Source organism: Ranitomeya variabilis, chromosome 5, assembly GCF_051348905.1.
Source record: "Ranitomeya variabilis isolate aRanVar5 chromosome 5, aRanVar5.hap1, whole genome shotgun sequence".
Taxonomy (NCBI): domain Eukaryota; kingdom Metazoa; phylum Chordata; class Amphibia; order Anura; family Dendrobatidae; genus Ranitomeya; species Ranitomeya variabilis.
This window is the reverse complement of record NC_135236.1, coordinates 441,337,074-441,364,595: the sequence shown is the minus strand read 5'-3', so window position 1 is coordinate 441,364,595 and position 27,522 is coordinate 441,337,074. Positions and strand designations below refer to the sequence as shown.

Genomic DNA, 27,522 nt, shown 5'->3' with positions numbered 1-27,522 from the left:
GGTCGCTGGAGAGAGCTGTCTGTGTGACAGCTCCCCAGCGACCACACAACGACTTACCAACGATCACGGCCAGGTCGTATCGCTAGTCGTGATCGTTGGTAAGTCGTTTAGTGTAACGGTACCTTAAGAGGCGGTATTTTAAGATAGCACTTGTAAAAACAGTTTTGCAATTTACGGTTCTTGTTATAATTTTCAGCCATTCTAAAGATATCATCACTACTTTTGATTACATCTTGTTGCCAAGGAGACCGTCCACCACTGCTGTCTAGTCCCTGCACTAAAAGGAGTGCCATTCATTTGAATGACCACGATGCAATGCCGGTGCTCAGTGTAGCAGCCACTTTAGGGAACACACTTTTTAAGTCTAAGCTTTTAAGATTAATTTCTCTTTTCTATTTTTTTTTTTTTGCACAGATGCTGGTAATTGAACAGAGAAACCAAGACGGTCAGTGGCCAAGAGGTTCAATGCCGAAGTAAGTTGCTTTTTTTTTCTAGTCTTTTTTTTTTTTTTTTCATTAAATATGTTTAACTGTATATATGTCGAATAAAAATTAACGTAACTAAAATGAAAAACGGGAGTCACAACGGAAGCTGACGGTTAAATAAAAAGAGCTGTTTATAGTCTTAACTGTTAAAAGTGATTGTATCCTCAGAAAATAAACTAGTGTGAACAGTTTTATGGTAAAGATTTTTTTTAATGTTAATTTTTTTTTTATTGTCTTATTTGTTATGTAAATAAAATAATCCTAAAATTTTGCCAACCCCGTTTAGTGCCTTTTATGACTCACTTAGCTGTTGTAAAACATATCTCAAAATACTGTTAACAGAATCTCAGACTAGAGGTGACCCATGTACGGAAAATAAAATCTATATTAAAAACGAATAGGTCCTACTATCTGGTTTTGATTGTTATATGAAAAAAATGTAGATGGTACATTCCCATTAAAGGGGTTGTTCCCTTTCAGACACTTTTTAACACTCGCCTTCCCGGGGTCAAAGTGCGTGTCTTGGCCACTGCTCCCGGTATCTGGCATTGACTGCGGCATGGGTGTCACATTGACCGTTCACCAGCCAATCAGGGAGCCCAGCGGCATTCAGTCTACCCGGGCACAGCCGCCAAGCTTACTAATTGCCTGGTGTCAGTGCCGCAGTCAATGCCAGATACCGGGAGCAAAAGTGGAGGCTTACCAGTGGACCCACGGAAGTGTAGTTTTAGTTTTTAACAAAATACATTAGGAGGCACCAATCTGAAAGGAGACAATCGCTTTAAGCAATTCACATTTGATTTATTTTTTTTTTTTTCCAATGGTGCACATAAATTGCCCCGACAATTTAATATAGTAGATATTATTATAATTTAACCGAATGGATAGTAGTTTTGAAAGAAATCCGTAAATAATTGTATATAACGAAAAAAGTTTATATCTTTAATATAAGTAATCCAGTATTACTTTAATCAACCCCTCCCTGGCATATGACATACTATTAAGCCGTATGTTGGGTTCTTGACTTTGAAACAAGCTCAGAAGCCGTACTTCTATCATTCCCAGCAGTTGATGGCTCTTGCGATCATCTGCCTATCCATGGATGGACAAATGTATTTTTTCGGCCTTACTAACTATATTACTATGTTACGACCACTAGCAATTCGCTAACTGTCACAATATCAGGGTGGATAAAAATCAATGTTTTTTAAAAAAAATCAAAAAAATCGGATTTTTTTGATTTAAATCGGATTTTTTTTATTTAAATCGGATTTTTTTCAATAAACTGCTTTTTGAGGAAAATATTTTACCATCCAAAGGTTCTTCCATCATGAGATAAAGCTGAGTTGTTTAACTCAGTAGAATAAAGGCTGTATATGTGTAACATTCACAATGCCATGCTCTTCCAGAGGTTTCTGTAGGATTAGTGGGCAGTTTCTCTCCTATATTATCACAGACGCTCGCTTTACTTACGCAGTTCTCAAAACTGAATTTGACTCCGCAGAGGTCCCAGCCTCTTCTTCATGGCAAAAATGTTACAACATGAACAGAGTTGAGAAAAAGACCTTAATCCTATTGTTCTACAAACCTATGAATACAGAATCAACCCCTTCAGTGCCAAGTCCAAGAAGTTAGACAATATGTTTCTGATTGTTTGGAGTGGAATAGATCTGCACAACACAAGAAGAATGTGAATCTAAGTGTTTTGAGGAGGAAGGGCAAGCAGACAAAAAAATGAAAGTGAAACTTTGAGCACAATACTGCAGCATAGCCACAGACAGACAAGTCTGGATCTGTTTGTGTGTACGATCTGAGGTTTATTACATTCTTTCCTTATAATGGCAGCAGGCCGTAAAAGAGACCCAGTTTGGGAATATTTTAATGAAGCTCCTTCGCCTATCGGTAAGGCAGGCATGCGTGCAAAATGCAAACGATGCAACAAAGAGATGCAAGGCCTGGTAGCGTGAATGAGGCAACATCATGAGAAGTGCGGTGATGAAGATGACCAAAGAAACACTTCACTATCAACATCTTCATTTCCCTTCTGGTTGCAGTTTTCATAATGTGATTTCAAACGGCAAACAAGTCCTTGGATATCCTTTTGACAGTATTTGCACTTTGCTCTTGCACCTTTCTTTCCAAGATCTGCTGCTGGCATCTCAACAAAATGAACCCAAATAGGGTCTCTCTTACGACCTGCCATGGCTCACACAGATCACTTATGAAGTTTGATTGTTACTACAGCCAAGTACTGCTGACTATCCAACAAGTTTGGGCATGTCAACTGAATGGAAAAAGAAACTAAACCAAAAGTGAAACCAAGCTAGAAGTGTGGAATTAAAGGGGCAGTATGAACAAAATGTGGAGGCTATTAATAGTTTATACAATTAAGACATGCTGCTTTTAAACACCTACCTATTGCCATATAGTAAAACAAAAAAGATTTTTACTTACTTTGGGGTCCCCCCCTCACCCTGGCGTTAGATCGTTGCCCCTAGTTTCGTCCGTGTAACTATGGGCGCACATGCGCACTGCTCTCACTTCTCATTTTAATCGTGATTTATATTAAAAAAAACCTTTTGATTTAAATCAGTGATTTAAATCATGATTAAAATCATGATTTAAATCGATCCGATTTAAATAGAAAAAAATCTTTTGATTTAAATCGTGATTTAAATCATGATTTAAATCGGCGTGATTTAAATCAATCCACCCTGCACAATATCAGTGGTCATAACCATGGATACCTAAGGTCCTGCAATGCCTGCACATGAGGTAAGAGTCATAGCGAGTCAGAAGAACTATATACTATTTGCTAATATTATTAGACCTACTACATATTGGGATAGTATCTTGGAGATGGGAATACCACTTACCGTACCACTTTAACCCTGTAATAGGAAAATGATTGGTGCCATTCAAAACTAGAACTCGACCTGCAAAAATCAAGCCCTTAAGTGGCCATAAGGACATAAAAATAAAAAAGTTATGACTCTTGGAAGAAGGGGAGGAAATAATGAAAACACAAAAACTGAAAATCAACTGGCCAGGAAGGGATAATGGGGGAAGTCTTATGTTCTTTATTCAGATTCGCACCTGATTGATTGACAATTCCAACCAGACGTATCATTACAGCTGGCCCAAACTCTTGCTTCTCCAATGTTACTATAAAGGGCAGCTTTTCATCTGCAGTATCCGTGGAGCACTGAAGCTGGCCTGCTCAGGAGCAAGCAGGGATCCATACCCAGCTTTAGAGCAGTGGTTACAAGCTCTATAGAAAAGCGCTTGTAAGCACTGCACATGTTAGGTCACTTCAGCTAGACTGCAACAGTGGTTGGTAACCTAGGCAACAAACTGCAAATAAACATCTTTTCCTTCTGAACTGAGAGGATTTTTAAATCCTTCATGACCGGAGGTATTTTTGTTTTTCGCTCCCTTCCTTCCCAGAGCCATAACTTTTTTTTTTTTTTTCCATCAATATGGCCATGTTAGGCCTTTTTTTTTTTTTTTTTGTGGGACGAGTTGTACTTTTGTACAACACCATGGGTTTTACCATGTCGTGTACTGAAAAATGGGGAAAAAATTCCAAGTGCAGTGAATTTGCAAAAAAGTGCAATCCCACACTTGTTTTTTGTTTGGCTTTTTTGCTAGGTTCACTAAATGCTAAAACTGACCATCCATTATGATTCTCCAGGTTATTACGAGTTCATAGACACCTAACATGACTAGGTTATTTTTTATCTAAGTGGTGAAAAATAAATTACAAACTTTGTTAAAAAAAAAAGGCAATTTTCCGATACCCGTAGCGTCTCCATTTTTTGTGATGTCAGGTTGGGTGAGGGCTTATTTTTTGTGTGACAAGGTGACGTTTTTAATGATACCATTTTGGCAAAGATACAATCTTTTGATCGGCCATTATTGCATTTTAATGCAATGTTGCGACAACCAAAAAAATCGTAATTCTGGCTTTTTTACTTTTTCTTGTTACGCCTTTTAGCGATAAGTTAATTCTTTTTTTTTTTTTTAATATTGATCAAGCGATTCTGAACGCGGCAATACCATATATGTGTATATTTGATTTTTTTATTGTTTTATTTTGAATGGGGAGAACTTTTATATATTTTTCTTTTTTTATATATTTTTAAAAACATTTTTTTTTACTTTTGTCATGCTTCAATAGTCTCTATGGGAGGCTAGAAGCTGCCACAACCCGACCTGCTCTGCTACATACTGGCAATGATCAGATCCCCTCTATGTAGCAGAATTGCTGACTTGCTATGAGCGCCGACCACAGGCTCATAGCAATCCGGCACTGACAACCATAGAGGTCGGCTGGAGAGCTCTGGTTGTCATGCTGACCCATTGGTGACCCGCGATCATGTGACAGTGGTCACTAATGGGTGGGATTTCCAGCGCACTTGCCAGAAGCGTGTGTTAAATGCCACTGTCGGAGTTTGACAGCGGCATTTAGCAGGTAAACAGACGCGGGAGGATTGCGATTCCTCCCGCAGCTGTTAGCGGCACATGTCGGCTGTTCAAAACAGCTGGTGTGTGCCGGAAAATATGTGGTCTCACTGCCGGAGCCCACCTCAAAGGGAAGGTGTCCGACATCGGCGTATTATTACGCCCGATGACGGAAACGGGTTAATAACAAGTAATTTGCAGTGCCTTGAAAAAGTATTTGTACCCTGTGAATTTTTCCACGTTACACCCACAAACGTAACTGTATTTCCTATATAATACTTACACACACGCATATCATACTCCCCACCATATCGATAATTCTACCTCTATGTACTCGCACTGAAAGGTTCGGTGTTAGGACTTTCCTAGTTTAGCTTCTTATCCTATTATCCCAACACTGTCTTTATCTAGAATCCCAAACAAATATTATTGGTCGTGTGTGTGTGTGCCTCACGATTTTCACTTCTCGACTGTCCTAACCCACCATTGCTCCTCACTGTCTCCATGTTTTGAAGATCTACAGGTACACCACAGTGTTCAGCATTACCAAAGATATCTGCTCCATCTCTGTCAAATAATTATAGCAACTTCAGCACCAGAAAGTAAGCCGTGTGTCCTGGAGTGTGTGGTTTTGAACCCATCGTCCTAAATAAATCATGACTTGTCCCAAGCTCCCTTTACTTACTGCAAGTCAAGTTTTCCTCCTCTTCATCTAGGTTCTTTGCTCCACAATTTAGGCCTGATCTCTCTAATGCCTTGCATGATTATGTATTTATCTGCGTGTGTCTTAATTTTTACATATTTTTACATACATAACACAGGTAATACTCGGATCAAAGTTTTTCTAATTAAAGCAACTAACTATATCGCCTTTGAGAAATCAATCTCACAATATTTCTTTAAAGTAAAGCGCTACCTTTTGTTAGAGGTGGTCTTGTATAGTCAATGGTAAGGTTCAATCTACCGCTCATGTTCTCTGTCATCCCAGAGCAGCCCATCCTTTTTATTTCACTGATTCAAAAAGACAAATGTGCTAATTTAAAAGGGGTTCTCCAGCTAGATTAAAATGACAACAATTTACTAATAGCTTAATTATCAAAGTCCCATGTTTGTCTTGCTGTCCCAGAACCTCCTCTTCTGCATTCATTATGGCACAGGCAAAGCGCTTTCCCACCCCTGTTTCTGTTTGACGTTCTGTAAGTGGGCTGTTTCAATGCAAAAAGTTGATGTCCCCTTTAAACATGTCACCAAGAGAGAGTGGGGCAGTAACTTATATCCCTTAGTGAAGCAAATGTGGAAATGAAGCTGCTGGGACCCTGTTAAGGTGCTGGCCGCAGGACATCGGCGGAGGTTTGGTATTATAAGTATATTAGTAAGTTAGTATTTTCTAGCTGGACAACTCTTTTAGGGTGAGTTACCATGTTGATGGGGCTGTCCAGGCTGAAATTAAAGCTGTGTAGTCACACAATTTGACTGCTGAATTGTGACAGTGCGCTATGTGCGGGTGTCACGATTACTGTTTTCCCACTGTAGGTGGGGAGTCACATGACTATATCTATGCCATTTGTCACATGCCTACTAGACTTATCTGCTAGCACATCGAGAAGTGCAGGAGTCTAGTGGGCGTGTGACTGCAAGAATGTAAATGGCATACATACAGTCACGTGACTGCCCACCCGCATGGGGAATACAGGGGAATCGCACACTGTCATGATTCGCAAGTTTTTAGTCAAATAGAGTGACTGCAGACTTTTCAATTCCTCTTTAAGGTTTTTGATGTAGTTTTTTTAATCCAAAACCAGTATCCGATGGTATCCCACGATTAAAGGAAGACTGAGACTTCCATTTGTGAAGCCATACTTGGATTTGGATTTAAAAACTACATTTCTAAGCCTGAGCGCATGAACCCACCCAATAATATAATATATGTTCCACTGGACAGAAGCCCTAAATAGACTAAAAATAAAGACCTTCAGATACAAGCGCAGCTGCATTCAGGAGCACAGCTCCCGGGGGGAAACAGACTGGTACTACTGCACAGGCCAATGTGAGCAGGTGGGTTACTTATTGAGACTGTAGGGAAAGTGGGAGCATCTTGTAACTTGGCCAATGGCCGTCGCTGTGTTTGGTACAAAACACAACTTGTTACGGTCCCTGTATGTTTCTGGCGTTCTAAGATGCAAAGGAAACAAATCTCCACATCCAAATAGTTTAGTTCTCCAATGAATGAAAAGGTGTAAATTCCTGGCTAATCTTCCTTTGTGAAATTCATAATAACAAGAATATGCAATATTCTGCATGTGTGTGCTGTAGGTTTTATTTTTCAAAAGTACTGAAAATGCCGTGATTTTCACCAGCATGTCTATTGGTTTTGTTGCTTGTGCTCTCTATTATTGTGAATATTATTATTATTATTATTATTATTATTTATAGCACCATTGTTGCGTTACTTCAAAGCGTGTGACCACTTGCATTTGCTAGTCATTTCCAGCAGACTATTGCTTCAGTAATCTACTGCCTAGCTAGGAATACCGATGACTAGCCTCGCACACATCTTATATTGGCATCATGTGTATTTTATACATATTTGTCTACCTTTTCAGTGTCCAAAGCTTCATCTGTAAAATACCTTTGTGCTAATAGTTTGTTGCTTGCGCCCGTGGCATCATAAATGGGCTATTAGCAGTCTCCTTATTGAACCTGAGACTGTGCCAGGGCAGTGTGTAATGGGTAATTTGTATTTTAATGGGAATGAAAAAAATATCATTTGACTTCCTCGGTACAGACGATGAATTAGCATTTTTATTCCAGACAAGCTGACAATGCACACGTTCAGCATTTTTTTTCTCTGCACACCTCCTTGTAGCCAGAAATCGCCCTATAGCTCTACATTAAGGATCTTGTTTTTTATCTATTTTCAGTGTTTCCTCAATTCCTAAATTCATCAAATGATTTTTTATTCCATGTATTGTTAATGCTCACGAAAGAAGAATTTCAGGGAGCAGGAGCTGATCTGCAGTTATCTCCAGCAGCCGCCACACATTGAACTACCGGCCGGTGGGGCTGCTATGTCTGTACATGGGAAAAAAAAGACCTAGCGAGTCAGAAGAACTATACTACATTTCTAATTGGAGGAATTTGCTAATATTATTATTACACCTACTACATATTGGGATAGGATCTAGCAGATGGGAATACCCCTGACATTTCATACTAGGGACAATCATTTTTCTAAGTAAAACATGCCAGAATTTCATTGTAATTAGCTGCATAAATATATAGTCAGAGGCGAGGAAACTGGAATTAGTATTTACCCCTTCATGACATATGACCTATATACATCATCTATCCACCTTTGATGCGGGCTCTGGTGCTGCGCCCGCTTCTTTCCCGTAGTAGAAGAAAAAGTACCGCACACTCGAAGTTGATATGATGCAAAAAGGTATAAGCCAAATTTATTAACACAAACAGGATGTCAACAATTGCCACTGTGTTAGTTCGTAGAGAGAAAACCCGACGTTTCGACCCTCCCGGGTCTTATTCATGGGGTTACTAGGAAACAAATAGACAGTATAAGCAGCTGTTTGTGACATGATATATAACGAAAACAAACAAGAACAAAGAAAAAAAACAAAGATAAGATACCAAAGCATAATAAAAACATACTATGTACAATATATACAGAGCAACCAGAGATAATGATGGGGGTACTCTGGGGAGCAGCAAAAGATCAGTCTATGGTACAGAGGTAATATCTGCAACTACCTGCTTAGGGGAAAGATAGTAACGTTTACCTGCACTCTTTTGTTACACATACATAGGGGTGGCAGTGTTGGCAGCCAAGACACAGGTCCTTTAAGGTATAACCTGTCATTACAATAAAGAGTCAACATTTATGCAGTGCATAGGCAATAAGACAGCATTGTTCCAATGTGAAAAAAAAGGGGGGGGGGGTTTGTGTTTATAAGACACGTTTGGTCATGAAGATTAGGAGTCAGTCCCAATGGAATATATTGTAATAGGGTAACTAAGGGGCAGTATATGTGGGAACCAATAAGGAGAGATGTTGTGGATACCTTGTAGATTCAATAGTAGTTCCTATAGAATAGGTTAAAGGGTCCTGTTTGGGGTAAACTGCAGCAAAGCAAGGAGTCCTGCAGGAAATATGGGTTAGATAAAAATGCACTATAGAGGCTGGACGTTCAGGTGGATGTATTGAGGGTACCTTAGTGTGGGTCCACTAGCAGCTCCTCTGGCAAGTATAGAAGGGTCCTGTATAGGGTGACCGGCAGTTTCAAGGGCTGTCCTATGAATAAGGTATGGTGGATTAGACCAACCAATACTGAGGAAAGGTATGGAGGGAAGGTGCAGAGTAAGGGAGTGGAGGGTCCGTGTACCTGCTCTCTTGTATGTCCGGGGGTTAGCGGCGCATCCCGCGCCCAGCTGTATAGTCCTGGGTGGTAGGTAGGGGTATGTCCGCATGTTTTCTATAAATACCGCCGTACCGGAAGTACGCAGTCCCGGACCGGAAGTGACATAGTCACTTGGTCTGCGCGTGTGCACTAGGTGCTAATAGCAAGTAAGGGCAAGAGGATGCCAATAGATGGGAGTAATGTCTGTGTGCGGCCGCAAGGAAATGATTGTATAGAAGCCGTATAGGACCAACTTCTCTGTGTAAAACGGGGGCAGAGCCACAAGCCAGTGGAGGGATGTGTATATGCACTTAGGTTGAATGGCACATATCTGTTAATGGACACTTGAAGCGGGTCATGTTGTGTAGAAATAAAAAATAATAATATATAAAAGAAATGATTATGGAAAAATGATGAAAAAATAAAAAAGTTGTAAAGAATTAAGATTTCTTTAAAAAAATGAAAAATAAAATAATAGAGAAAAATAGTAATAAAATAATGAAAATAAAAATAATGAAAAAATAAAAATAATGAAAAATTAAAAATGAAAATAAACTGGGGCAAAAATTAAGGGTACTGACTATATGGAACTCACCTACTGAGCAGGGGGTTCAACGTGTCTGGAAGGCAAAAAGGTAAAGGTTAGTGTACTATTGTAGCAGCCAGTCTATTTCCCTGTTGAGACCCTTGGGGGATAGGGTCTCAAGTTTATGAATCCAGAACGTCTCCCTTAGTTTCAATTGCTTAATGTGGTCGCCACCTCTTCTGGGTCTAGGAACTTGTTCGATTATCTGGTACTTGAGTTGTGCCACCGTGTGTTTGTGCTTCACAAAATGATCAGGAAGGGGTAGCCAGGTTTTATTGCAGCGGATGGTGGATTTGTGGCTCGCAATCCGGTCTTTTATGTGCTGTGTAGTCTCACCTACATATAGCAGGCCACATGGGCACTTGATGATGTAGATGACAAAATTGGAATTGCATGTATAGAAGCCACGGATGGGATATGATTTACCTGTTCTGGGGTGTGTCACGTTGTCGGATTTGATGATATTGGAACAAGAGGCGCAACTGAGGCAAGGAAATGTTCCGTGGCGCTGTGGGGCCAGTGTATTCTGATCAGTGATGGGGCGTAGGCTACCAATGTCAGCCCGGACGAGTCTATCCCTAAGATTGGGAGCCCTCCTATTGCACATAAGGGGTGGTGTAGAAAAACTAGCTATACTGGGGTAGGCTCTTGCTAGAAGGGACCAATGTTTTTTGATAACCATCTCCACTTTGGGCATAAAGGGGTGGAAGGTATGTACAAAAGGGACCCGATTTTCATTGGCCTGTCCCTGAGGCGGCGAGACTGGCTGGAGAGCACGTGCCTTCTCCTGGTTGAGTAGGCGTTGAGGGTAATGCCTTTCCCTGAATTTGTTGGACATTCCATCTAGACGCGTATGGAGTAGGTCAGGATCCGATACGATCCTTGCTACCCTTGTGAATTGGGATCGAGGGAGCCTGTTACGTGTGGTCTTTGGGTGGCAACTGGAATAGTGGAGAAGACTATTGCAGTCAGTTGGTTTGGAGTAAAGGTCTGTTGAAAGACGACCCTGTGCGTCCTTGTGTATAAGGGTGTCTAGAAAGGGAATCTGGTTGGGATCATACTGAATGGTGAATTGCAATTCCGGATAGATGGAGTTCAAGGTTTGGTGAAATGCCTGAAGTGTGTCAGGTGGTCCAGTCCAGATAAGGAAGATGTCATCTATATAGCGAAGATAACAGCCTACATATTGGTTGTATCGGTCATCTGTATATATGAAATCCTCCTCAAAGGCATTCATATAAGCATTGGCGTAAGCCGGCGCAACGTTAGAGCCCATTGCGGTGCCACGGCACTGTACATAGTAAGTGTCTTCATACAAAAAGTAATTCTCGTATAGGACCAGTCTCAACAGGTCTAGGCAGAGGTGTATAAAGGCAGGGGATTTACCCGAGCCCTCTAGTAGTCGTTTGGTCGCTGTAACGCCTTTTACATGGGTAATAGATGTATACAGACTATTGACGTCCATGGTGACTAAGAGGCTGTCTGGAGGAACATCCACCTGTTGTCTTATTACGTTTAGAAAGTGTCCCGTATCTAATATAAAGGATTTGGTAGTTCTGATTAGTGGCGTCAGAATTTTTTCTAGGTAAATAGATAAGGGTGAAAGAATAGACTCGGTGGATGCCACTATGGGGCGACCAGGGGGATTGATCAGTGATTTGTGAATTTTTGGAAGGATATAGAAGACTGGACTCCAGTCTTCTATATCCTTCCAAAAATTCACAAATCACTGATCAATCACCCCGGTCGCCCCATAGTGGCATCCACCGAGTCTATTCTTTCACCCTTATCTATTTACCTAGAAAAAATTCTGACGCCACTAATCAGAACTACCAAATCCTTTATATTAGATACGGGACACTTTCTAAACGTAATACGACAACAGGTGGATGTTCCTCCAGACAGCCTCTTAGTCACCATGGACGTCAATAGTCTGTATACATCTGTTACCCATGTAAAAGGCGTTACAGCGACCAAACGACTACTAGAGGGCTCGGGTAAATCCCCTGCCTTTATACACCTCTGCCTAGACCTGTTGAGACTGGTCCTATACGAGAATTACTTTTTGTATGAAGACACTTACTATGTACAGTGCCGTGGCACCGCAATGGGCTCTAACGTTGCGCCGGCTTACGCCAATGCTTATATGAATGCCTTTGAGGAGGATTTCATATATACAGATGACCGATACAACCAATATGTAGGCTGTTATCTTCGCTATATAGATGACATCTTCCTTATCTGGACTGGACCACCTGACACACTTCAGGCATTTCACCAAAATTTGAACTCCATCTATCCGGAATTGCAATTCACCATTCAGTATGATCCCAACCAGATTCCCTTTCTAGACACCCTTATACACAAGGACGCACAGGGTAGTCTTTCAACAGACCTTTACTCCAAACCAACTGACTGCAATAGTCTTCTCCACTATTCCAGTTGCCACCCAAAGACCACACGTAACAGCCTCCCTCGATCCCAATTCACAAGGGTAGCAAGGATCGTATCGGATCCTGACCTACTCCATACGCGTCTAGATGGAATGTCCAACAAATTCAGGGAAAGGCATTACCCTCAACGCCTACTCAACCAGGAGAAGGCACGTGCTCTCCAGCCAGTCTCGCCGCCTCAGGGACAGGCCAATGAAAATCGAGTCCCTTTTGTACATACCTTCCACCCCTTTATGCCCAAAGTGGAGATGGTTATCAAAAAACATTGGTCCCTTCTAGCAAGAGCCTACCCCAGTATAGCTAGTTTTTCTACACCACCCCTTATGTGCAATAGGAGGGCTCCCAATCTTAGGGATAGACTCGTCCGGGCTGACATTGGTAGCCTACGCCCCATCACTGATCAGAATACACTGGCCCCACAGCGCCACGGAACATTTCCTTGCCTCAGTTGCGCCTCTTGTTCCAATATCATCAAATCCGACAACGTGACACACCCCAGAACAGGTAAATCATTTCCCATCCGTGGCTTCTATACATGCAATTCCAATTTTGTCATCTACATCATCAAGTGCCCATGTGGCCTGCTATATGTAGGTGAGACTACACAGCACATAAAAGACCGGATTGCGAGCCACAAATCCACCATCCGCTGCAATAAAACCTGGCTACCCCTTCCTGATCATTTTGCGAAGCACAAACACACGGTGGCACAACTCAAGTACCAGATAATCGAACAAGTTCCTAGACCCAGAAGAGGTGGCGACCACATTAAGCAATTGAAACTAAGGGAGACGTTCTGGATTCATAAACTTGAGACCCTATCCCCCAAGGGTCTCAACAGGGAAATAGACTGGCTGCTACAATAGTACACTAACCTTTACCTTTTTGCCTTCCAGACACGTTGAACCCCCTGCTCAGTAGGTGAGTTCCATATAGTCAGTACCCTTAATTTTTGCCCCAGTTTATTTTCATTTTTAATTTTTCATTATTTTTATTTTTTCATTATTTTTATTTTCATTATTTTATTATTATTTTTCTCTATTTTATTTTTCATTTTTTTAAAGAAATCTTAATTCTTTACAACTTTTTTATTTTTTCATCATTTTTCCATAATCATTTCTTTTATATATTATTATTTTTTATTTCTACACAACATGACCCGCTTCAAGTGTCCATTAACAGATCTGTGCCATTCAACCTAAGTGCATATACACATCCCTCCACTGGCTTGTGGCTCTGCCCCCGTTTTACACAGAGAAGTGGGTCCTATACGGCTTCTATACAATCATTTCCTTGCGGCCGCACACAGACATTACTCCCATCTATTGGCATCCTCTTGCCCTTACTTGCTATTAGCACCTAGTGCGCACGCGCAGACCAAGTGACTATGTCACTTCCGGTCCGGGACCGCGTACTTCCGGTACGGCGGTATTTATAGAAAACATGCGGACATACCCCTACCTACCACCCAGGACTATACAGCTGGGCGCGGGATGCGCCGCTAACCCCCGGACATACAAGAGAGCAGGTACACGGACCCTCCACTCCCTTACTCTGCACCTTCCCTCCATACCTTTCCTCAGTATTGGTTGGTCTAATCCACCATACCTTATTCATAGGACAGCCCTTGAAACTGCCGGTCACCCTATACAGGACCCTTCTATACTTGCCAGAGGAGCTGCTAGTGGACCCACACTAAGGTACCCTCAATACATCCACCTGAACGTCCAGCCTCTATAGTGCATTTTTATCTAACCCATATTTCCTGCAGGACTCCTTGCTTTGCTGCAGTTTACCCAAAACAGGACCCTTTAACCTATTCTATAGGAACTACTATTGAATCTACAAGGTATCCACAACATCTCTCCTTATTGGTTCCCACATATACTGCCCCTTAGTTACCCTATTACAATATATTCCATTGGGACTGACTCCTAATCTTCATGACCAAACGTGTCTTATAAACACAAACCCCCCCCCTTTTTTCACATTGGAACAATGCTGTCTTATTGCCTATGCACTGCATAAATGTTGACTCTTTATTGTAATGACAGGTTATACCTTAAAGGACCTGTGTCTTGGCTGCCAACACTGCCACCCCTATGTATGTGTAACAAAAGAGTGCAGGTAAACGTTACTATCTTTCCCCTAAGCAGGTAGTTGCAGATATTACCTCTGTACCATAGACTGATCTTTTGCTGCTCCCCAGAGTACCCCCATCATTATCTCTGGTTGCTCTGTATATATTGTACATAGTATGTTTTTATTATGCTTTGGTATCTTATCTTTGTTTCTCTGACGCCCCTGACGGCACCACGGAGAGAGGGGATCCGCCCACCAAGGACAGGAAACCTACAGATAAAAAGGCGGTACCTCTCTCCTGCATCAGTTGGTTTCCTGTCCTTGATGGGAGACCTACAGATCACCTCCGTCAGAGGAAAAGTTCTTCGTGGGAGTCCGGGGCCAATCAGCCGATCCAGGCAGCGGGGGCCCCCCTGCCTCGGTTAGATGTGGTGACCCGAAGCGCCACCGCTAGGGGCTGGTAGGCCTTTTAGGGTGCGCGGAGAGAGGTGGCAGGAGCCGCCTCTCTAAGAAGTCTTACCAGCAGCAGCCGTGTCCAAGAGTCCGCTCTATGGATAGGAGCGATGTGGCTCCCTGGCGTCAGTCTGCAGCCTGAGCTCCCGAGAGTCCCCGAGGAGTCAGCGTTACTAAGTGCGCCACCATCTTGCTTCATCTGCGCCCGCGCGAGGAACGGATGTATTTAAGCAGCAGGGGCTTGCGTGCGCACAAGCGCTGCGATCCCTGCCTTGTGCCGGCGTCGCCGCTGGAGGAATGCGCAGGCGCTGGAGTTCGTGCCCGGGCGATCTGCGCAGGCGCGGGATTCCACGCGCAGGGCGAACTGCGCATGCGCTGAAAAAAAAAAAAAAAAAAAAGCGCCTTCCACCGCTATTTTAAGCGGGGCGTCTGGGGGCAAAAGCGCTTCTGAAATGGAGTCTGGCCAATGCTCACCAGTGAGCGATATGGAGCAGGTATCTCCCCTTCCCAGGGCGTCTCCACAACCAACGCCGCAGCAGCAGAAGCGACGGACCCAGAAAGGCCAAGGCTCTACCGGAGGGCGTTCTGGATCGCTACACAGCAAAGAGTCCAGCATTGTGTCCGGCTCTAAGAACACGGATCGTGCCCAACCGGTATTTACGGGTCCATAAGGTGGTGAGTGATCTCCGTGAATGTTAGCGATAGTGAGAATCTATCTTTGTGTCTTTTACCATAGGGGAAGAAAAGCACAAGTAAAACTAAACATGTCATATGTGCCCTATGCAAAGAAGATCTTCCATCTTCATGGGACAAAAGACTTTGCAGTGTTTGCATTCAGCAGACAGTGTCAGAAGGCCTTCCCGAGTTTGCGGCAGATCTCAAAAACCTGATTAAAGTCCAGGTAGAGGAAACCTTTAAATCCCTCAAAGGTGGGAGAAAGAGAAGGAAGACTAAACATAGATCTCCATCTCCTGAATCGGGTGATTCAGGGGAAGATACGGATTCAGACTCGGCTAATTCTTCCTCCTCATCCTCATCATCATCTTCATCTTCCTCAGGGGGCCGTAGCTGCTTTCCCATAGAAGAAACTGATAGCCTTGTTAAAGCCGTTAGGAACACTATGGGGCTGGCAGATCCTCACCCCAAAAAATCCGTCCAAGACATAATGTTCGGAGGGCTTGACCAGAAAAAGAGAAGGGCCTTTCCTCTCAATGAAAAAATTCAATCTTTGATCAAAAAAGAGTGGAAAAAGCCTGTGAGAAAATCACTACTCACTCCAAAAAAGAAATATCCATTCGATGACCAGTCCTGTTCCTTCTGGGATTAGGCTCCTAAACTGGACGTGGCAATCGCCAAAGCATCCAAAAAATATGCCCTTCCGTCTGAGGACATGGGGGTTTTGAAAGACCCAATGGACAAAAAAGCAGATGGGTTCCTCAGAGGTTCATGGGAAGCGGCTGGTGGAGGCCTTAAACCAGCAGTCGCTGCCGCTTGTACATCCCGCTCCCTGATGGTTTGGCTAGACCAATTGGAAAGCCAACTCAAAAACAGGTCTTCCCGAGACTCAATGCTAAAAATGTTGCCCGTTATGCGGGGAGCTGCCGCCTTCTTGGCTGACGCCTCGGCGGACTCAATCAAGTTATCCGCTAGGTCGGCGGTATTTTCTAATGCCGCAAGGCGGGCCCTCTGGCTAAAATGTTGGCCTGGGGACCTCCAGACCAAGTCTAAATTATGTATAATTCCCTGTGAAGGAGAGTTCCTATTCGGGCCCACTCTAGATGACATACTAGAAAAAGCTGGGGATAAAAAGAAATCTTTCCCCGCCCTGGGCTTCCCTTCATACAGAAGGCCCTTTCGGAGCAAGAGGTTCTTCCGAAGGAAGCCGGGGAAAAACCAGGATAGGTGGGAAGACAAGCGAAACAAAAACAAGGGTTTCATCTTCAACAAAACCCCTAGCGACAATAAAAAACCCGCACAATGAAGGCTTGCCCCAGGTGGGGGGAAGACTTGCCCTCTTCGCCTCAGCCTGGGAAAAGATTACCAACAGTCCTTGGGTGTTGAACATAGTAAAGTCCGGTCTAAAATTGAAATTTCAGAAACCCCCTCACCCCTCATTCAGGACGACTTCTCTAAGATCTTCAAAGGAAGAGCAGCTGGCATTAGAAAAAGAAGTCATAGGACTGGTAAACAAAGGGGTTCTCATGGAAGTTCCCCTACAAGAAAGAGGTCTAGGGTGCTACTCCCCTCTGTTCCTGAGGAAGAAGCCGGACGGCTCATTCAGAACTATTGTGAATCTAAAAGAGTTAAACAAATTTCTAGAAATCCAGCCGTTCAAGATGGAGACAATAAAGACCTCAATAAAGATGCTGTTTCCACTGTGTTTTATGGTAGTCCTGGATTTAAGGGATGCCTACTATCACGTCCCTATTCACAAAGATTATCAGAAGTTCCTCAGAATAGCGGTCCATATAAAGGGGGTGGTATACCATTTTCAATTCTTAGCCCTACCCTTCGGGTTGGCTATAGCTCCGCGAGTCTTCACAAAAATAGTGGCGGAGGTAATGGCTCACCTGAGGGAGAAAGATACCCTGATAGTACCTTACCTCGACGACTTTTTGATAATAGGCTCCTCTCCACAACACTGCGAGGAACAGCTAAAAACAATCAGACATTCCCTGGAAGAACTAGGTTGGGTAATAAACCTAAAGAAATCCAGATTGTTACCATGCCAGATCCAAGAGTACCTGGGTCTCACTCTGGACTCGATAAAACAAGAATGTCGCCTTCCAGGGGAAAAAATCCAAAACATCATAAATCTGGTATCCAGAAGGCGAGACAATCCCTCCATAACACTGCGCCAAGCGATGTCCCTCCTGGGATCCATGACGGCCTGCATCCCGGCAGTCCAATGGGCTCACTTACACTCAAGGGAACTTCAATGGCAAATCTTGTCAGAGGAAGTTTCTCTAAAAGGGAATATAGAAGGTCAGCTCGTTTTGTCACTAAACACAATTCGGTCTCTGGGCTGGTGGACATCACTAAGCAATCTTTCCCAGGGAATCCCGTGGGTGACTCCTGTATCTCGGATAGTGACAACAGACGCAAGTCCCAGCGGGTGGGGGGCTCACCTCAACGACCTGTTAGCTCAGGGGGATTGGGCTCCATATCTGAAAAAGGCATCCTCCAATATGAAAGAACTGTTGGCGGTCAAATTTGCACTCTTAGAGTTCCTGGGGCCCCTTCGGTCTCACCACGTCAGAATTATGTCAGACAACAAGGTGGTGATAGCATATCTGAATCACCAAGGGGGTACCCGTTCTCGGAGTCTGATGGAGATAACCAGCTCAATCTTCCACATAGCCGAAAGCAATTTTCAATCTCTATCGGGCCTGCACATAAAGGGCGTAGACAATTTCAGAGCAGACTACTTAAGTCGCTCCCGCCTGAAACAAGGGGAGTGGGAGCTAAATCAGTTAGTGTTCAATCAAATCGCGGTAAAATGGGGCTCACCAAGCATAGACCTCTTCGCAAACCATCTGAACAAAAAAGTGAACACCTTTTGCTCCATAACACCGTGGGGGAACCCTGTTTCCCTGGATGCGTTCCTAATACCGTGGAACCATCAACTAGCGTATGCGTTTCCCCCTATTGCTCTGATTCCAGCTGTGCTGAGGAAGATTCGGGAGGACGGGGCCCACATAGTCTTAATAGCCCCGTTCTGGCCGAAGAGGCCTTGGTTTTCCTGGATGAGGAGAATGTCCATCTCCGATCCATGGGTTCTGCCGGATCTCCCGAACCTTCTCTCCCAAGGCCCAGTTCATCATCCTCAGGTGGCAAGTTTGCACTTGACAGCTTGGCATTTGAAAGGGAGCTACTAGAAAACAGAGGGTTTTCCCCGGGGCTAGTTTCTACATTGTTACAAAGTAGGAAGCCCGTTACAACCAGACAGTACGGGAAAATTTGGAAAAAATTTCTCTCATCTTCAGGCTCCAAAATTGGGGAGGGTGTCCCTCTTAATGCCATTCTGGAGTTTCTGCAGAAGGGATTAGAGTTGGGTCTGGCCACAAACACCTTAAAGGTGCACGTAGCGGCTCTAGGAGCTCTGTTTAACTATGACCTAGCAGGGAACCGGTGGATATCTAGATTCATCAAAGCAGCCGGTAGGTCAAGGCCCCTACCTGTGAAATCTACCCCTCAGTGGGATTTAAATTTAGTTCTTAGGGCGTTATCCAAACCTCCCTTTGAACCATTATCAGATGCTTCAGTAAAAATCTTATCCTTAAAAACTTCCCTGCTAGTTGCACTCACGTCCGCACGTAGGGTCAGTGATATCCAAGCCCTTTCCGCCAACCCCCCGTTTACTCAAATCCTGGATGATAGGGTCATCCTAAAAACTGACCCTGCATATCTCCCAAAGGTGGCATCCCGTTTTCACAGAACTCAGGAAATATCCCTGCCCTCTTTCTGTCCTAACCCCAAAAACAAAGAGGAAGATGCGTTACATACATTAGATGTAAGGAGATGTCTGATACGTTACATAGAGGCCACTAGGGAGAGTAGGGAGGATTCCTCTCTCTTTGTGTGTTTCCAGGGTCCCCGGAAGGGGAAGAAAGCATCTAAAGGCACCCTGGCAAGATGGATTACAGAAGCCATCAGCCTGTCATACTCAGCGAGTGGCGTACCCGTCCCGGGAAATATCAAGGCACACTCGACAAGGGCAGTGGCAACCTCTTGGGCGGAGAAGGCCGGAGCTTCTATTGAGCAGATATGTAAAGCTGCTACCTGGTCTTCACCGTCCACCTTCTATAGGCACTATAGATTGGACCTTACCTCCTCTTCAGACCTTACTTTTGGTAAAAGGGTTCTGGAAGCAGTGGTCCCTCCCTAATGTACAAATCTCTGCAATTCTCTCCGTGGTGCCGTCATGGGCGTCAGAGAAAATAGTAGTTACTCACCGATAACGGTGTTTCTCTGAGCCCATGACGGCACCCGTACATTCCCTCCCTTCACTTCCTGGGTGTGCACATTATTATAGTGCCTTATGTTAATAGGATAATAGTCACGCGGTATCTCATGATAAGTATTTAGATAATGTTAAAGCAAGTCTCTGTTCATAGTCTCCCATCGTTCTCTAGTAAACAACTGATGCAGGAGAGAGGTACCGCCTTTTTATCTGTAGGTTTCCTGTCCTTGGTGGGCGGATCCCCTCTCTCCGTGGTGCCGTCATGGGCTCAGAGAAACACCGTTATCGGTGAGTAACTACTATTTTTTTTTCTTTGTTCTTGTTTGTTTTCGTTATATATCATGTCACAAACAGCTGCTTATACTGTCTATTTGTTTCCTAGTAACCCCATGAATAAGACCCGGGAGGGTCGAAACATCGGGTTTTCTCTCTACGAACTAACACAGTGGCAATTGTTGACATCCTGTTTGTGTTAATAAATTTGGCTTATACCTTTTTGCATCATATCAACTTCGAGTGTGCGGTACTTTTTCTTCTACTATTGACTTGACCACACGGTCTGATTTACCAGCACCTCCACATTCTTTGACCAGAGTGCACACCATTACCCTTTCTATACGCTTCTTTCCCGTCACATGACAGCTGATTTCATCAGCTGTCATGTGCCCCTTACAGCTTTGGGTGTAATTGCAATCCACCCGCGGCTGTTAACATGTTAAATCCCATTGATAATCTCTTGACAGAGGCAGAGGTCTGCAGGAGACTCGTGTGGTTGTCATTGCTGATCTGCTATGAGCGCCATCCTGTGGCCGGCGCTCATAGCAGATATGCGTTTCTGATACATATAAGGCTGAAATCTGATGTGATTTTAGTGTGTTACTACTATAGATAAGGTGGCGTTTAAAGGGGTTGTTCGGTTCAAATCAATAATGCTGCATTCACTCTGTGTGACTGCAGACCTAATCCCCCTGCACTGTACGCTGCGAGTATTCACCGGTTTAAGGCCCAGGACCAGAGGGTATGTATGAATTATACATACCCCCGGCCAGTGGGCGTGGCCTTGCTTTCATACACTTGTATTGGGCTGAGGCCGCCCCTCTAACTCATACATACCCTCCGGTCCTGAGTCTGACACTGGGGGGATTCATAAGTCTGCAGTCACACAGAATGACTGCAGACACACAGAATGACTGCAGATACACAGAATGACTGCAGACACACGGAATGACTGCAGATACACAGAATGACTGTAGACTTATCGATTTTAACCCTTAAGTTGTTTAGTTGTCCTTTCCCTCATTCTCTTCCACCATTTCCCCAGACGCTATTATTTTTGAGTCTTACTATTTGTGTAGCTGAATAATATTTTTGGATTATTCTTTTTTTGCAGTGAGTCTTTGTCTCTCACTCTTCGCTGCCATTATTTTGTCCAGTGTATTTCTGTCTGCAGTTTTAATGCTTGGTCATGATGTATATTAGAATGTTCTGATGAGATAAGCTTCCCCGCTGGGGCACACTGTAGAGATGACCTTACTGGGACACGTTTCCGCATCCTTCCTTGGTCTTTTTGGTTATGGGCTTGTAAACTCCAGATCACACTGTCCTTAGGAATGGCTATAAATAGTCCTTATTCTTATGGCATGGGCTCTGAGATGCATCCGCAGTCCTAGGAATTTCGCTGGATCCTCTGTAATTAAATAGCCAATATTGAATAGTACAACTGTGCAAACCAGAACACCCACACCCAGAGCATTGCTCATGAGGTGCAATGATCCAATGCTGCTGGATATGTTTAAAATTGGATGTGCCTGTAGAAAACCGAGAGAGCAGTGAATCTACACACATTTCTGGGTATATAAAATGTTCTAGGAGAAATTATTAGGATTCCTGATGACCTCAATCCATTTGCATTTAGCAATGCATTTGTTCTTTTTTCCAGTGTGAAAAATTCCAACTATTGCCTGCCTTCATATGCTGCCTACAAGAACTATGAGTACTCTGAGCCGGGAAGACACAACGAGCAGCCAGGACTTTGTGGCCTAAGTAACCTGGGGAACACTTGTTTTATGAATTCTGCAATCCAGGTAAAATATCGATCGCTTCATCTTAATATTGGATAATATCACTAGTGCTTAGCTGGGAAAGGCATTTTCGGCTTGGATTTCAGCTATTAGGGCACATCCACTGTCTGTGAATCGGGATAATAGTGGTGGCGGGATGGACCCATAGGTATCGGTAAAAGGTTGAAATTGTCCTTGTGGTTGATCTGTAGGCACAAGAATTTGATCGGTACAGTTTGACAACGTATCGGTAATTGGTCATACTGCGACTGTTCTCCAAAGTACCAGAAAGACACACTCTGTGTATGATTGTATAGCACGTGTATGCGAGAGGCACAGACATATGGGCTTCTTATTAAGCACCCGTTTTACGAGTTAGGAAAGAGTGGTGCGTCTCCCGCTCTTTCAGCCCGAGTCTCTACATGCAATTTATGAATGGCTATTCTTTTGGAAGACAAATGTAAGGCGTTATACATCCTGCGTCCGCAGAAGCTAAATGTCCAAATTGTCTCTTCAGAGAGGACTAGAACTGTAGCGCCACCTATTGGAAGCAGTGGTCGCTAGAGTTCTAGTTATCTTCCTCCCTCAAGAAACCATTTACAGTAATTTCCCAGAGGAGCATTGCATGGCTTGTAAGTCTCCTCATTCTGACATGCCAGGCCTGGCTTGTCACTCTCCACAAGGAGAAACTTTACCCATTCGACCCCAGTCCAGAGCCTCTCACCGAGCCAAATCAGATCTCATACTTTGATGATGAGGGTCAACACCCCGAACACTGTGTCTGCAAATTGAGTTTTTGATTAGGCTTTTCTCTTAAGGCTCATTAACGAGTCGGTATTGACTTTTGGGATCGCTGCTTCCAATAGGTGGCACTGGAGTTCTAGTTCTCGTCCTCTCTGAAGAGACAATTTGCATATTTAATTTTCCAGAGGAGCATGCATGGCTTATAAGTCTCCCCACTCTGACATGCCAGGCCTGGCTTGTTACTCTCCACAAGGAGAAACCTTACCTGCTGGACCCACTTCCGCAGAAGCTGGAAGTCTGGGCTAGAGTAGTCGTCCAGTGGCATTCGCCTGATTAAATGGAATCTGACGAGCCAAAGAGTCAGTTGTGTTCAGTAGCCATCCACTTGTAATAATACATGTATCAGCTGTGTGAATTGACCTCATCATGTCCCTTTTCCCCAGTGTTTGAGCAATACCCCGCCTCTAACAGAGTACTTCCTTAATGATAAGTATCAAGATGAGCTGAACCTGGACAACCCCTTAGGAATGAGAGGAGAAATTGCCAAGTCTTATGCAGAGCTCATCAAGCAAATGTGGTCAGGGAAATACAGCTACGTAACTCCCAGAGCATTCAAGGTTTGTTTCTCCAAGATACTGTATATAAATGGCTAATGAGATATGGATGCACTTACGCTCCTTGCATACAGTGACTTCTAATACACCTTCACCCCAATTCATCATTTGAGGTTTTTTTGTTTGTTTGTTTGTTTTTTCTTAATCTCGATTTCTTTTTGTCCTGGCAGATTTTACACCAAATTCATCAAATTATCACGCAATGTTTGAATTATGCACAATTTCAAAGATGTGTTTTTTTCTTTTGTTTTGCACCCACAATGAGTTTCAGATAATTTTTTTGATGCTGTACGTTTCAAAACAATGACAGTATCCTGTTTTACTAATGGTAATGAAAATCTGCAACGTCAAAAACTCACCAAAAAGCTCATTGTGGGAATGTAGCCTAAGAGTCAGGCGGTCCTTTAACCCTTTCCTAACATGTGACATACTTGTATGTGAAACGCCAGGTAAGAGTTTATTGAGGGAGCTCAGAAGCGGAGCCCACACCATATCCAGCAGATGCCGGCTGCACTACAGAGCTGACATCTGAATGTATCAGCAGCAATCGGAGCTAAGCTCTTGTCCCTACTGTTAGCCCTTTGAATGCTGCTGTCAATTAAGGCACTACCCCGATGGGTGCGCTGTTCCCGGCACCCATTGTCCCCCTCCCAAGCCTTGTGATAACATAAAGTGTTGCCAATGGAAGCCAAGGTCCCGTTGAAGGCCCCCTTGGCTGCCATATTTGTGCACCATGTAAAGGTAGAGATTGGAGGTCATAGGAGACCATGATTTTACCTATATACTGCAGTCCATCTGTTTTGCATAAATCAATCATATGATCACAGGTCAAAGTGCATAGGGAGAATGAAAAAAAGTGTTTAAAAATTCTTAATAAGCCACCTTGTGCCCCATTAAAATGTAGTATTAAAAAAATTGTTTTACTATATTTTATATGAAAATATAAATTATTTTTACCATAAAAAAACACCGGATTACGTACCGGTAATGCTCTTTTATAGAGCCACGACAGCACCCACTGAGAGAGGGGATCCGCCCCTAGGAACAGGAAACCCTACGGATAGATAAAAGGGGCGGTCCCCCTCGCTCCCACAGTTTGGGTTACAGAGATTGCGAGGAACCGCCCACCAGTTTTAGTAGGTAATTCTATATTATCATTTTATCTTAACTTAATTACGTATATTTACAAGAACCAATCACCCTTAATAGTGCTCATATGCAAACTAATATATAAGGGAGGGAAGTGAATGGGTGCTGTCGTGGCTCTATAAAAGAGCATTACCGGTACGTAATCCGGTGTTTTCTCTTCGCCACGACAGCACCCACTGAGAGACTTTCAGAGATGGTTATTTGGGGGGATTATTGTGTTAAGAACTGATCTACCGAAACACAAGTCAGTGGAGGCAGATAGATCTAGTCTATAGTGACTATAGAAGGTAGTAGGAGAAGACCAGGTTGCGGCCTTACATATGAGATCTATTGGAACCTCTGCCCGCTCAGCCCAAGATGATGCTATCGCTCTGGTGGAATGTGCCTTTACAGTCTCAGGTGGATCTTCCCCTTTAGACGAATAGGCCAGGTATATCGCTTCCCGAATCCATCGGGATAAAAGTGCCTTTTGTAACACCAGCTCCTTTCCTTTGACCCTGAAAGGAAACAAAGAGAGCCCTGCTCTTCCTTCAGGCGCTAGTCTTGTCTAAGTAAGTCATTACAGCCCTTTTCACATCTAAAGTATGGTACTTCTCCTCTTCCTGATTTGTAGGGTCATTATAGAAAGTAGGAAGAAGAATTTCTTGAGATCTATGAAATTTAGTACACATTTTAGGTAGGTAGGAAGGGTCTGTTTTCAGGACAATTCTATCTGGAAATATTGACATAAAGGGAGGATCTACTGATAGTGCCTGTATGTCACTTACCCTTCTTGCCGATACTAAAGCGACAAGAAGAGCAGTCTTGAGGGAGATGTGTTTAATATGAGCTGAGTGTAGAGGCTCAAACGGGTGATCTGTCAAGGCTTCAAGGACTAGATTAACATCCCAAGGAGGTAAGTGGGGAATTTGAACTGGTTCTGATCTCTGGCAGGCTGAAATAAATCTGGCTATCCACCTATCACCCGCAACGTTGTGACTATACAAGGCTCCTATACAAGGCTCCTAGTGCAGAAACTTGTATTTTTAAGGTACTAACTGAAAGGCCTAAATCACGTCCTCTCTGGAGAAATTCAAGAATAATAGAGACCGGAATTTCATTTGACAGGGCTGATGGATAGAGGCTTAAGAATTTTTTCCACACTCTTACATAGATAGATGTAGTGGATCTTTTTCTACTTAGCAATAAGGTATCAATTACTTTATCAGAGAAGCCTCTTAGTTTTAACAGCTGCCTCTCAAATTCCAGGCTGTCAACCGTAGTCCCTTCACATGAGGGTGGTTGAAGGGCCCCTGGAAGAGAAGATCCTGATCCTCTGGGAGAATCCATGGATCCGAGATGGACATGGCTCTGAGCAGGGAAAACCATGGTCTCTTTGGCCAAAACGGGGCAATCAAGATTATATTCGCTCTGTCCTCCCTTATCTTCCTGATTACTGTTGGAAGAAGAATCAACGGAGGAAAGGCATATGCCTTCTGAAATGTCCATGGAACCTGGAGGGCATCGAGAACATCGGGGTTGTCGGTTCGGAACATTGAGGCGAATGTTTTTACCTGCCTTGTAGCGAAGAGATCTATGTCGGGTATACCCCATATCGCGGTTATCATCTTGAATATCTGATGATTTAACACCCACTCCCCTTGGTGGAGGGTATGACGACTGAGAAAGTCCGCTTTTGAGTTGTCTACTCCTCGGACATGTAGTGCTGACAAGGACAGAAGATGATTCTCGGCTAGAGTTAAGATGTCTTCGGCTATAGACATGAGAGTGCCTGATCTTGTTCCTCCTTGATGATTGATGTAAGCCACTGATGTCATGTTGTCTGAAAGAACCCTGGTATGTGTTCCGTGTAGCTGCGGAAGGAATTCACATAGGGCATGATAGATAGCTTTTAGCTCTTTTTTATTAGATGAGTCGTCTGACTCCGTAACCGACCATAGCCCTTGGACTTTCTGGTCCCTTAAGTGTGCTCCCCAACCATTAGGACTAGCATCCGTAAATATTATGTTTGAGGGTTTAACCACCCAGGGAACCCCGCTAGTTAGATGATTCGGTTCTAGCCACCAAGTTAGAGATTGGATTACGTCACTGGAAAGGGAAATTTTACCGTCTAATCGCCCTTGTAATTTTATCTCCTCATGTAAAATTGCATACTGTAAACACCTCGAATGGAACTGAGCCCATGGAACAGCTGGAATACATGACGTGAAGGAGCCAAGTAGGGACATGCCTTCCCGCAGGGAAATTATAGGTTTATCTAATACAGACTGAACCTTATTTCTAACTGTTATATTTTTGTTTTCTGGGAGGAAACATCTCTGTTTTATAGAGTCTAATATAATCCCCAAAAATGTTTGCCGAGTTGTTGGGACTAGCCTAGATTTTTCCCAATTTATTAACCACCCTAACCTCTGCAAAGATGAAATTATATCACAGAATTGTTGCTGACATTGTGAAGGGGATTTTCCCACTACCAAAAGGTCATCTAGGTATGGGATTATGAGGGTGTCTTTTGATCTTAGATATGACATTACCTCTGACATCAGTTTAGTGAACACCCTTGGAGCTATTGATAGTCCAAAGGGCATTGCTGTATACTGAAAATGTCGTATACACCCATTTAGTACAATCGCCACGCGGAGATATTGTTGATGTTCCCTAAAGATTGGTAGATGGTAATACGCATCTTTCAAGTCAAGAACCGTCATAAAGCAATGGGGAAACAGGAGTTTTATGGTGGACCGGATAGATTCCATTTTAAAGGTTTGATTTTCTAAGAAGGTGTTCAGCTTTTTAAGATTTATAATGGTTCTGAATGATCCATCAGGTTTTGGAATTAAAAATAAAGGGGAATAGAACCCTTTCCCCTCCTGAAGAAATGGAACCTCCACCAAAACTCCTTTTGACAGAAGATTCATTACTTCTTGCTCTAATGCCTCCTGTTGAGACTGCGATTTTAAAGAAGTCAATAGAAATGAGTCCGGAGGGACTCGGGCAAATTTTAACTTTAAGCCAGAGGTGATGAGACTATTTGCCCAAACATTTGATGTTATTTTT

General features: G+C 43.4%; 1 protein-coding gene across 3 annotated transcripts in view; it reads left to right on the top strand.

Moving 5' to 3' along the window:
- Nucleotides 1-27,522, top strand: part of USP15 (ubiquitin specific peptidase 15) — a 128,767-nt gene that overhangs the window by 35,814 nt on the left and 65,431 nt on the right. For 2 of the 3 annotated variants that reach the window (XM_077265371.1, XM_077265372.1), the window contains exons 6-8: nt 415-473; nt 21,838-21,982; nt 23,146-23,319. In XM_077265371.1, the coding sequence (XP_077121486.1) occupies nt 415-473; nt 21,838-21,982; nt 23,146-23,319 (378 nt within the window). Of the gene's footprint in view, nt 1-414; nt 474-5,464; nt 5,552-21,837; nt 21,983-23,145; nt 23,320-27,522 lie in introns of all 3 variants that reach the window. The other variant, XM_077265369.1, reaches the window with a different exon arrangement.